Here is a 12,426-nt window from a genome sequence, read left to right as displayed (position 1 = left end):
CAGGGACAGAGAGAGCGAGAGAGAGACTCACACAGGAACAGAGAGAGAAGGGCTTATGCCCGAAACGTCGATTCTCCTGTTCCTTGGATACTGCCTGACCTGCTGCGCTTTTCCAGCAACACATTTTCAGCTCTGATCTCCAGCATCTGCAGCCCTCACTTTCTCACAGGGACAGAGAGAGACAGACACACAGGAACAAGAGAGAGAGGAGACAGACACAGGGACAGAGCGAGAGAGAGAGAGAGAGAGAGAGGGACAGAGAGAGACACACACAGGGACAAGAGAGCGATAGATACAGGGACAAGAGAGCGAGAGAGAGAGAGAGAGAGACAGGGACAGAGAGAGAGAGAGGGACAGAGAGAGAGAGAGAGAGAGAGACACAGGGTTGAGAGCGCGAGAGAGCTAGACACAGGGACGAGAGAGCAAGAGAGAGATAGACACAGGGATGACAGAGAGAGATAGACACATGTACGAGAGAGAGAGATAGACACAGGGACGAGAGAGATAGATAGACACAGGGACGAGAGAGAGAGAGATAGACACAGGGACAAGAGAGGAAGAGAGAGATAGACACAGGGACAAGCGAGATAGACACAGGGACAAGAGAGAGAGAGAGATAGACACAGGGACAAGAGAGATAGACACAGGGACAAGAGAGGAAGAGAGAGATAGACACAGGGACAAGAGAGAGAGAGAGAGATAGACACAGGGACAAGAGAGATAGACACAGGGACAAGTGAGAGAGAGAGAGAGATAGACACAGGGACAAGAGAGGGAGAGAGAGATAGACACAGTGACAGAGAGAGCGAGAGAGAGACACAGAGGCAAAGAGAGACACCGACAGACAGAGAGGGAGACAGAGAGGGAGAGGCAAAGAGAGATAGACACAGACAGGCAGAGCGGCACAGGCAGAGAGACACTCACAGAAACAGAGAGAAAGAGAGAGACACAGCCACACAGAGGCAGAGAAAGAGACTCACACAGAGACAGAATGACAGACACACAGTCACAGACACAGAGTGACAGTGAGTCACACAGAGACACAGAGTGACAGAGAGAGAGAGATACACAGAGACAGAGACATAGATTGACACACAGACACAGAGAGAGACAAACAGACACACAGAGACAGACACAATTAGACACACGGACACATACACACAGAGTGACAGATATTCACAGAGACACAGAGAGAGAGACACACAGACAGACAGAGAGAGAGTGACACAGAGACAGAGTTACAGAGAGTGACAGACACAGAGTGACACAGAGAGAGACAGAGACACACACAGTGACAGTGATGTACAGACACAGTGACAGAGAGAGAGAGTAACACAGACACAGAGTGACACAGATACAGAGAGAGACACAGAGTGACACAGACACAGAGTGACAGAGTGATAGAGACAGAGTGACAGAGTGATAGAGACACAGAGTGACAGAGAGGGAGACACACACACAGAGTGACAGACAGAGACAAACACAGACAGAGTGACGGGGATTCACAGAGACAGAGAGTGACAGAGTGACACAGACACAGAGAGAGAGAGAGAGATTCACAGAGACACAGACAGACAGACAGACAGACAGTGACACACACACAGAAAGACACACACAGAGTGACAGAGTGGGAGACACACAGAGACACGCACAGACAGAGACAAACACAGATAGAGTGACTGAGATTCACAGAGACAGAGAGAGAGTGACAGAGTGACACAGACACACAGAGAGTGACAGACACACACACACAGACACAGACATACAGATACACCCAGAGAGAGACACACACAGAATGTGACAGAGACAGAATGTGAGAGAGATTCACAGAGACAATGAGTCACAGAGAGACACATAGACACAGTGACAGAGAGACAGAGACTGACAGAAATGAGTCACACAGAGTGACTGAGAGAGTGACAGAGACACACAGATACACACACACAGACACACACACAGTGACAAAGTGACAGACAGTGTGACACATAGTGACAGAAAGAGAGAGAGAGACAGAGAGACACACACACAGACACAGAGAGAGAGAGAGATGGAAATGTGTTGCTGGAAAAGCGCAGCAGGTCAGGCAGCATCTAGGGAACAGGAGAATCGACGTTTCGGGCATTAGCCCTTCTTCAGGAATGGCCGAAACGTTGATTCTCCTGTTCCCTAGATGCTGCCTGACCTGCTGCGCTTTTCCAGCAACACATTTCCATCTCTGATCTCCAGCATCTGCAGACCTCACTTTCTCCACAGAGAGAGAGAGAGACAAAGAGAGAGAGACAGAGAAACACTGGCACACAGAGTGACTGAGAGAGTGACAGAGAGAGAGTGACAGACACACAGACACACAGAGACACAGAGAGTGACAGAGACAGTGACACAGTGACAGGGACACAGAGTGACAGAGTGTGACAGACACACACAGAGTGACAGAGATTCACAGACACACACAGTGAGTCACAGTGAGACACAGAGTGACAGAGAGTCAGAGACACAGAGACTGACAGAGAATGAGTCACACAGAGAGTGACAGAGTGACAGAGACACACAGAGAGTGACAGTGCCAGAGATAGTGACAGAGTGACCAGACAGAGCGAGTGACCAGACAGAGAGAGTGATTCACAGAGAGAGTGATTCACAGAGACACAGAGAGAGAGTGACAGGGACAGACAGGGAGAAAGAGACACACAGAGACAGAGACACAGATAGACACACAAACACACACAGAGTGACAGAGAGGGAGAGACACAGAGTGACAGACACACACAGACACACACACACATGCACAGACAGACACACAGAGAGACAGACAGACAGAGTGTGACAGTGACAGAGATTCACAGACACACAGAGACAGTGACACAGTCAGAGAGACGCAGAGAGACAGACACTCACAGACACTCACAAACACTCACAGACACAGAGTGAGAGATTCACAGACACAAAGAGAGAGTGACAGAGAGAGAGATTGACAGTGACACAGAGACACACACATAGAGACAGTGACAGAGAGAGACAGAGACTCACAGAGAGTGAGTCAGAGAGACACAACAGACAGAGTGACAGAGAGTGACACAGAGACAGTGAACAGAGACAGTGACATACATTCACAGACACACAGATTCATAGACACACAGTGACAGAGAGGCAGTGACAGAAAGACAGTGATGGAGAGACAGTGACAGACAGAGAGTGACACAGTGACAGTGACACAGAGTGACACACACACACAGAGTGACAGAGTGTGACAGAGATTCACAGACACAGAGTGATAATGACAGAGATAAAGTGACAGAGAGAGAGTGACAGAGAGAGACACACAAGGTGACAGGCACACAGAGTGACACAGAGATTCACAGACAGAGAGAGAGAGACATACACACAGTCACAGATGCACAGAGTGACAGAGACAGACAGAGACAGAGAGACACACACAGAGTGACAGAGATTCACAGACACAGAGAGAGAGACATACACACAGTCACAGATGCACAGAGTGACAGAGACAGACAGAGAGAGAGTGACAGAGAGTGACAGAGAGAGAGACAGAGACTCACACACAGTGACAGAGAGTGAGTCACAGAGAGACACACACAGACAGAGTGACACACACAGAGATTCACAGACACACAGAGACAGAGTGGCAGAGAGAGACAGACACTCACAGACAGAGAGATTCACAGACACAGACTGAGAGAGTGACAGAGAGAGACAGAGAGAGAGAGAGACTGACAGTGACTGAGAGAGACACACACAGACAGACACAGAGTGACAGAGATTCACAGACACACAGAGTGTGATAGAGAGAGAGTGACAGATTCACAGAGTGACAGACACACAGTGACAGACACACAGACAGAGAGTGACACAGGCACACAGAGTGATAGTGACAGAGACTGAGTGACAGAGACACACAGAGTGACACAGAGAGAGACAGAGTGACCAGAGAGAGAGTGACAGCGTGACAGAGATTCACAGACACACAGAGTGATAGTGACAGAGAGTGATAGTGACAGACACAGAGTGACACAGAGTGACATACACACAGAGTGACATGGAAAGAGACAGAGAGACACAGAGTGACAGAGACAGAGTGACACAGTGTGACAGAGTGACAGAGTGACACACACATGGACAGAGATTCACAGACACACACGGAGAGACACACACACAGTCACAGACACACAGAGTGACAGAGACAGAGAGACAGACACACAGAGAGTGACAGACACACAGAGTGACAGACACACAGAGTGACAGAGTGACAGACACACAGAGAGACAGAGTGACAGAGAGACAGAGAGAGACACACAGAGTGACAGAGATTCACAGACACACAGAGACAGAGACAGACACACAGAGTGACAGTGACAGACACACAGAGAGTGACAGACACAGACACAGAGATTCACAGACACAGAGTGATAGTGACAGAGTGACAGACAGACACAGACACACAGAGTGACACAGAGTGTGACAGAGATTCACAAACATAGTGATAGTGACAGAGAGTGAGTGACAGAGACAGAGTGACAGACACACAGAGAGTGACACAGAGAGCGACAGACACACACAGTAACAGAGTGACAGAGATTCACAGACACACACAGAGGGAGTCACAGAGAGACACACAGTGACAGAGAGTCAGAGACACACAGAGACACACCAAAATGTGGCCCCAGGGCGGGACTAGGGATCTAGACTGTTGTGAACAGGCAGTGAAACTAATCTGGAAGAAGAAGTGCGGTCACAAGTGCGATTCTTTACTTAAAGGCCTGGAGAGAGAGCGCACTGATCGACGGTCAACGGCAGGAGACTTTGATGAGCCAGTCGGAGAAATAATGCAGGTGACAGAGGGATACAAGTGTGTATTCCGAATAGATCGGCCTTGCCCAGTCCCCTTCCTGTCCACCAGCTGATCTCCCTCAGAGCTCTCCCATTCATGTGCCATCAATCCTTAACCAGCTCATTGAATGCCAGCATGTTCCCAATGACAGCTCATCGATGAACCGGCCTACCCCTTCTCTTCACTCACTCACTCACTCACGACTGTTGAACCTTGTATCAGACAGCTCCGGGCTCTGTGGGGGAATCCTCGAGGATTGAAAGCAATGCAGAGCCCTCCACATTTATGCCCCACTTAACGAGGGACGTCCCTCGGGGTGAGCAGAGAAGGGGAGGGGAGTGGAGGCCAGGGCTGCCGGGACAGGGTGGGGGGGGGGGTGGGGGGGCTCTCCTTTATATTTGGGTGGGAGAGATGTTAGGAAGCTCTTTGACACCCAAAGGCTGGGTGAGGTTTGGAACTCTGGTCCACAAACAGCAGTGGGTGATGGATCAGTTGTTCAGGTTAAATCTGACGCTGTCCACATCTACACTCTCAGGACATGGACTGTATGGGGTGAGATACACAGGAAAGCTCCATTTGCTCTATCCCCATCAAACACTTCCAGGGAAGGGACAGCACAGAGTTACATACAGAATAAAGAGATGATCACGTACAAACTGTGAGGGGGATGTTTTAATCGACAAAACCAGGGCAAAAGACTCCGACGGTGTCAGCCATCTTCGGTACGCTGACGGCAGCCATTTCACGGGCAGCACAGATTTCCAAATTAACTCAGTGACAGAATAAAATCCCCGTTCCCTGACCCAGGGAGGTTTTGTCCCTGAGGGAGGGCACTTTTCTGACTGGATATTGTATATTACATTGCAACATGAAGGGACTGAGTGTAACAGAGTTTGCTCCATCCCCCATCGTATCGTCTAGTTTTCTGTCTGTGTTGTGTGCATTATATTCAAAACATTGGCAGCTGGAATGTAATGTAGTGGAATGTGATGTGCAGGAAACAGAGAGAAAGCTAGGAGATAGGAGGACGTGTCATACCGTGACTGTTCTGGTCAGGAGATTGAGTTAGGAACATGAGCGTCACTGAAGATATTAATATCCCTTTATAATGCACTGCCATTCGGGTTGCAATGCCGCCTATCACACACACTGTCTCATTCATCCTCAACCCTGTTTAAAGACACTGAAACCAAGAGACAAACACATCTCCGTAAAGAGCTTTGTTTAATTGCAGGCGCATTCCTTTCTTTTGTTTGAAGACAACACCCGATTTAAACCCACAGCGGATCAGTGTGGGATTTGAGCAGGCCTCGATTTTGGGATGGGGCCTAGCTCCCCAGGATTCTGATCCGCGGCTGCACACCCACAATTCAGTGGCTGAACTGGTTCAGGTTTTGGACGTTCGAGTCTCGGAAATATTTGAGGCTGTAAAGTGAGGCAGACTTTGCTGTATTGTGACATTGTCTCAGCATTGACTGGAAACAGGTTCTGGAATTTGCATTTCAATCTCCTTCGAAGAGCTGTCTCCATTCCCTATCTCTGCGAGGATCTACGAATGGAAATGGCTCTTGACACATTCCCCTCTCTCCCTTGCCCAAAGCATTCCTGACACAAAGGAGTCAGGCAGACATCTTAGATTTGTCCGCAGCCACCATTTTAGATTAGCACAGACCTGACATTGAGTTCACAAATGGGGAAAAGCAAGAGAGACTGGCAACCTCTGTACAGTTTAAAAATATTGAACGCTGGTCACAAGCTAACAACAAAGATTTTCTGACCCTAGTCCCCTTTGCACAGCGGACGGGCAGGTCATGGGATAATTACTGGGGACTCAGAATGTTCCTGCTGTGTGTCAGTCCTACTCTCTGACTGTCTGACATTTCTATATTTCCATCAAGCGTGTCTACATTTCTGCGTGTGTGTCTCTCCATCTCTCTCTGGTCATGTTTCTGACTGTCAGTGAGCATATCTGTGTGAGCGAGAGACCCTGCCTGTGTTTGTGTGTCCGTCTGAGTGGACAGTTTGATGCTTTATGGTTCTGTCACACACTAACACAGACACCGGCACTAACACAGACACACGCACTAACATACAGACATGTATACACACACACACACACATACACACACACACACACACACAGATTTTCCAGCACACACACTCCCTCTCGGTCACCCAGTCCCCAAGTGCACATGTACCCCAGTGAGGGTGGGTGTGTGTGTGTGTGTTGGGGGGGGGGGGGGTGGGGGCTGGGTCCTGTTGGGGTTCTCTCACTTGAGGAAGGATGTGGTGACACTGGAGACAGTTCACAGGAGGCTCACCAGATTGAGGAGAAAGTGAGGTCTGCAGATGCTGGAGATCAAAGTTGAAACTTTATTGCTGGAACAGCACAGCAGGTCAGGCAGCATCCAGGGAACAGGAGATTCGACGTTTCGGGCACAGGCCCTTCTTCAGCCTGAAGAAGGGCCTGTGCCCGAAACGTCGAATCTCCTGTTCCCTGGATGCTGCCTGACCTGCTGTGCTGTTCCAGCAATAAAGGCTCACCAGATTGATCCTGGGGCTGAAAGGGCTCTCCTACCAGGAGCAGTTGATGAGTTTGGGCTGATAATCACTGGGGTTCAGAAGAATAAAGGGGAGGGGAGGGGGGGATCTGACTGAGGGATATAAAATGCCAAAGGGGGATCAAGATGGTGGGTGATGAACAGATGTTCCCCTTTTGCTCTTCCTCAGGTTGAAGCTGGAAATGGGGGACGAGCAGACGGAGAGGTTGACCCAAACCAGGTCACCCTCTTCCTGAACAAGAAACGATGGCTGGTGGGTGAAGCAAGGCAGAAAGGGGGAGAATCTCCCCTGCTCCCACCATCACTGTGACCTGGTTTACAAGACCCCCCACCTCACCCCCACAGGAGGCCACCGATGGAGCCCGAAATTGACAAGAAGTGTCCGTTCACCAGGAGGGTGCCAATCCGGGCCAGAATCTGAGCCGGTGTTCCCCCAAAAATGGAGAGGCCCGTTGTTACTCGCGGGGTCGAGCTGGGTTCCATCAGGAAGGAGACCCGCTCGGAGAGTGACACAAGAACATGTCTTCACCCCCCCTCCCTTCACCCCCTCCCCCTTCACCACCCCCTCACCCCCTCTCCCTTCACCCACCACCCCCTCACGCCCTCCCTTCACCCCTCCCTTCAACCCCCCACCCTTCACCACTCCCTCACCCCCTCTCCCTTCACCCTCCCAACCCCTCACCCCCCCCTCCCTTCATCCTCCCACCCCCTCACTGTGTTTCAGGGACGTACAGAGTGGGGGGAACGGTGTGACTATGGGGGTGGGCTAGGGGCGTGGGACCCTCTCACTGAGGCCGTGCGGTTCAACGTCCTCAAGGTCACTGGAGCAAAGAGACAATTCCGGGCAATTTTGGAACGTGATTGTAAAGTGAATCCCTCACAGTAAAGTCTTTGTTGAAAAGGCAAAAATGACAGCGTGAGAGCGACTGTTGGGGAGAGACCGGGGTTCAGTGACTGAAACTGGGTCTTACAAAGACTGGCTTTGAGCCACTGTGTCTGTCTGTCTGTAAACCCAGGCCTATTGGTTCTCTTTAAGGATTGTTCTGAACCCGACAGATTGAGCTGAACGCGAGGATCTCTCAGTCTGGATTTCGAGGGTTTCGGCTGACTGACTGACCCCCTCAATCAAACACAATCTCTCTGAAGGGCAATACATCAGAACGACAATTGGATATCCTGCCAGGAATGGTTCTGCTGTTTGCTCCCTTGGGCATGTTGATGTGAATGGTGAACAACAGTGTGTCTCAGTGATCCCTGGATCTACCTTATCCCTGTGCCCACAGTTTGGGAACAGATGATGCATCTCCTTTCCACACAATGAGGAGATAGCTCTTGGGGCCTCAGTAAATAACAGGTGGATGTGGGAGTCCGTGTATGTCCGTGTGCCAGGGGTTACAAAGGTGGACTGACTCTCTCCCACAGACAATGGGAAGAGCTCATTGGGAATTGGTCCCAATAAGATTTGGAATTCCAGAGCCTCCTTGTGCATGGTTTTCCCCATTCTCCCTGTTGTACATGTCATAGAACAGAGTCCCTACAGTGTGGAAGCAGTTCATTCTGCCCATCGAGTCCACACTGACCCTCCAGAGAGCATCACACCCAGACCCACCGAATCCCTGTTACCTTGAAGTTCCCATGGCCATTCCAACCTGACCTGCACATCTTTGGACTGTGGGAGGAAACCGGAGCACCCGGAGGAAACCCACGCAGACACAGGGAGAATGTGCAAACTCCACACAGACAGTGGCCTGAGGATGGAATTGAACCCGGGTCCCTGGTGCTGTGAGGCAGCAGTGCTAACCACTGTGCCACCGTGTTGCCCCAATAGCAATCATCTGAGACAACACTTGGGAATCCCTCGCTGCGCTGAGAGAATTCAATGCATCCTGGACCCTGAAAGGACAGGAAAGCTCCATGAGATCATCGGTGGGGGGTGGTCTTTCCTGAGTTAGGCTGGTTTCTGAGGTTCCGTTAGGCCAATACAGCAGGCTCCATTCCCAATCCCAGCTCCCGGCACCACAATAGGCCTCCTTTTTTCGCTGTCCGCCCTTCCTGAGACAGGATTGTCTTTCTCCAATGAGAGAGCAGTCCCCTGGGGCTGCGATGACTTTATGATTAGATTAGATTACTTACAATGTGGAAACAGGCCCTTCGGCCCAACAAGTCCACACCGCCCCGCCGAAGCGCAACCCACCCATACCCCTACCCCTACATTTACATTTACCCCTTACCTAACACTACGGGCAATTTAGCATGGCCAATTCACCTGACCTGCACATCTTTGGACTGTGGGAGGAAACCGGAGCACCCGGAGGAAACCCACGCAGACACTGGGAGAAAGTGCAAACTCCACACAGTCAGTCGCCTGAGGCGAGTATTGAACCCGGGTCTCTGGCGCTGTGAGGCAGCAGTGCTAACCACTGTGCCACCGTGCCGCCCACTAATTACCCATAGTGGGTAATCTTCACCTGAAGATTCACAATGACATGCCGTGTAAGATGTGACACGATTGTCAGACTCTCAATCACTTTCAGAATCCCGACAGCACAGAGAGAGGTGATTTGACCCATTAGGTCTACACTGACCCTTCCACCGTGTCTCTGTAATGCAGCATTTCTCATGGCCAATCCACCCTAACTTGCACATCCCTGGGCACTATGGGTAATTTAGCATGGCCAATCCACCCTAAACCTCATATCCCTGGGCACTATGGGTAATTTAGCATGGCCAATCCACCCTAACCTGCACATCCCTGAACACTATGGGGTAATTTAGCATAGCCAATCCACCCTAACCTGCACATCCCTGAACACTATGGGTAATTTAGCATGACCAATCCACCCTAGCCTACACATCTTTAGATTGTGAGAGGAAACTGGAGCACCCAGAGGAAACCCCACGCAGACACACGGGAGAATGAACAAACTTCACACAGACAGTGGCCCGAGGCTGGAATCGAACCTGGGTCCCTGGCGCTAATCACTGAGCCACCCGTGAGTGTGTTCGCACTTAATAAAGGATTCAAATGTTTTCCAACTCTTATTTTCTCCTGCCCTTACGCCTGCACAGTGGGAGAGAGAGTTTATAATACAAACTCCTGCACGATTCTTTATTCCACAACATCGGTACATAAACCGACAGAATCCGGAGTTAACAATCCCACAACACCAGGTTATAGTGCAACAGGTTTAATTGGAAGCACTAGCTTTCGGAGCGCTGCTCCTTCATCAGGTGGTAGTGGAGGGCTCAATCCTAACACAGAATTTATAGCAAAAATTTACAGTGTGATGTAACTGAAATTGTACATTGAAAAATTGATTGTTAAGCCTTTCATCTGTTAGAATACAGTGATAGTTTCACTTCTTTCATGTGTAAATCACAAAACCTATTTTTGAAATTTCCATTCTCAGGTTAGCTGTTAACAATGGTGATAGCTAGACAATATGTTGAAGGTGTTAGCCCCCTGTGTTCAACATATCACCATTGCTATCACCATTGTTAACAGCTCACCCGAGAATGCAACTTTTTAAAAAAAATGTTTTGTGATTTACACATGAAAGAAGTGAAACTATCACTGTATTCTAACAGATGAAAGGCTTAACAATCAATTTTTCAATGTACAATTTCAGTTACATCACACTGTAAATTTTTGCTGTAAATTCTGTTAGGATTGAGCCCTCCACTACCACCTGATGAAGGAGCGTCGCTCCGAAAGCTAGTGCTTCCAAGTAAACCTGTTGGACTATAACCTGGTGTTGTGTGATTTTTAGCTTTGTCCACCCCAGTCCAACACTGGCATCTCCAAATCATTGAATCCGGAACCTTACATTCTGAGGTCAGGTGTACCGTGTTTACAGGGAACCAAATCCCAAACGGTAACATTCAGGGATTACATTGGGAATGAGTGAGAATCGTGACCCTCGGCTGAGCTGAATGTTTGGGATTTGGTTCCGAGCTGAACAACTTGAGGGACGGAATATGTCGTCCCAATCATCTCTGGACCCACGGAGTTTCGGGGTCTGAAATACCACACTGTTTAATGTTGCCTCTGGATTCCCTGATCCAATTCTGTCCACTTATCCTGTAAATCTGTTCCCCAACCACCCTAATCTAATCCCGTCTCCCTCTGCCTCCCAGTCACCCTGGAATTGGAACTGTTTTGAGCACACGGTATTGTCCAATACGTCGGTCACCTTTCAATCTCACACAGAGATCGGACATTCGGCCCCTCTAACCTGCTCCCACATTCCCACCCGTCTCCATAAACCTTTCCGGGTAAAAACAATGACTGCAGATGCTGGAAACCAGATTCTGGATCAGTGGTGCTGGAAGAGCACAGCAGTTCAGGCAGCATCCGAGGATCAGCGAAATCTGCTCCTCAGATGCTGCCGGAACTGCTGTGCACTTCCAGCACCGCTAATCCATAAACCTTTCCCTCCATCGCTTCCCCAGAACCTATCGGTGTCCGAATGTTATCCTCCGGGAGCTGGGGATCGGACATAATCAGAACAGAAAGTGCTGGAGGAACTCGACAGGTCCGGCAGCATCTGTGGAGAGAGAGACACAGAGAGAGAGACAGAGAAAGAGACAGAGAGAGAGAGAGAGACAGAGAGAGAGAGACAGAGGGAGAGGGACAGAGAGAGAGAGAGAGAGAGAGACAGAGGGACAGAGAGAGAGACAGAGGGAGAGACAGAGAGAGAGACAGAGAGAGAGAGAGACAGAGAGAGAGACAGAGGGACAGAGAGAGAGAGAGAGAGAGAGAGAGAGACAGAGAGAGAGACAGAGGGAGAGACAGAGGGAGAGACAGAGGGAGAGAGAGAGAGACACACACAGAGACAGAGAGACAGAGACAGAGACACAGAGAGACAGAGACAGAGAGACAGAGAGAGAGAGAGACAGAGAGAGACAGAGAGAGACAGAGAGAGAGACAGAGGGAGAGAGAGAGAGACACACACAGAGACAGAGACAGAGAGAGAGAGAGAGAGAGAGACAGAGAGAGAGAGACAGAGAGAGAGAGAC

The 12,426-nt window shown here is 49.8% G+C and overlaps 1 protein-coding gene across 1 annotated transcript in view; it reads left to right on the top strand.

The window, feature by feature from the left end:
- Positions 1 to 7,717, top strand: part of LOC122544416 (neuroligin-2-like) — a 333,176-nt gene extending 325,459 nt beyond the window's left edge. Inside the window, 2 exon segments of the mRNA XM_087982876.1 lie at positions 6,106 to 6,273; positions 7,577 to 7,717. Of these exon segments, the coding sequence (XP_087839002.1) occupies positions 6,106 to 6,273; positions 7,577 to 7,717 (309 nt within the window).
- The last annotated feature ends 4,709 nt before the right edge of the window (positions 7,718 to 12,426 follow it).

Source organism: Chiloscyllium plagiosum, unplaced genomic scaffold (assembly GCF_037043375.1).
Source record: "Chiloscyllium plagiosum isolate Xiang-an unplaced genomic scaffold, Cpla_swu_hap1 HiC_scaffold_44, whole genome shotgun sequence".
In the NCBI taxonomy this organism is placed as follows: domain Eukaryota; kingdom Metazoa; phylum Chordata; class Chondrichthyes; order Orectolobiformes; family Hemiscylliidae; genus Chiloscyllium; species Chiloscyllium plagiosum.
Note: the sequence above shows the minus strand (reverse complement) of the source record. Positions and strands in the feature narration are given on the sequence as shown.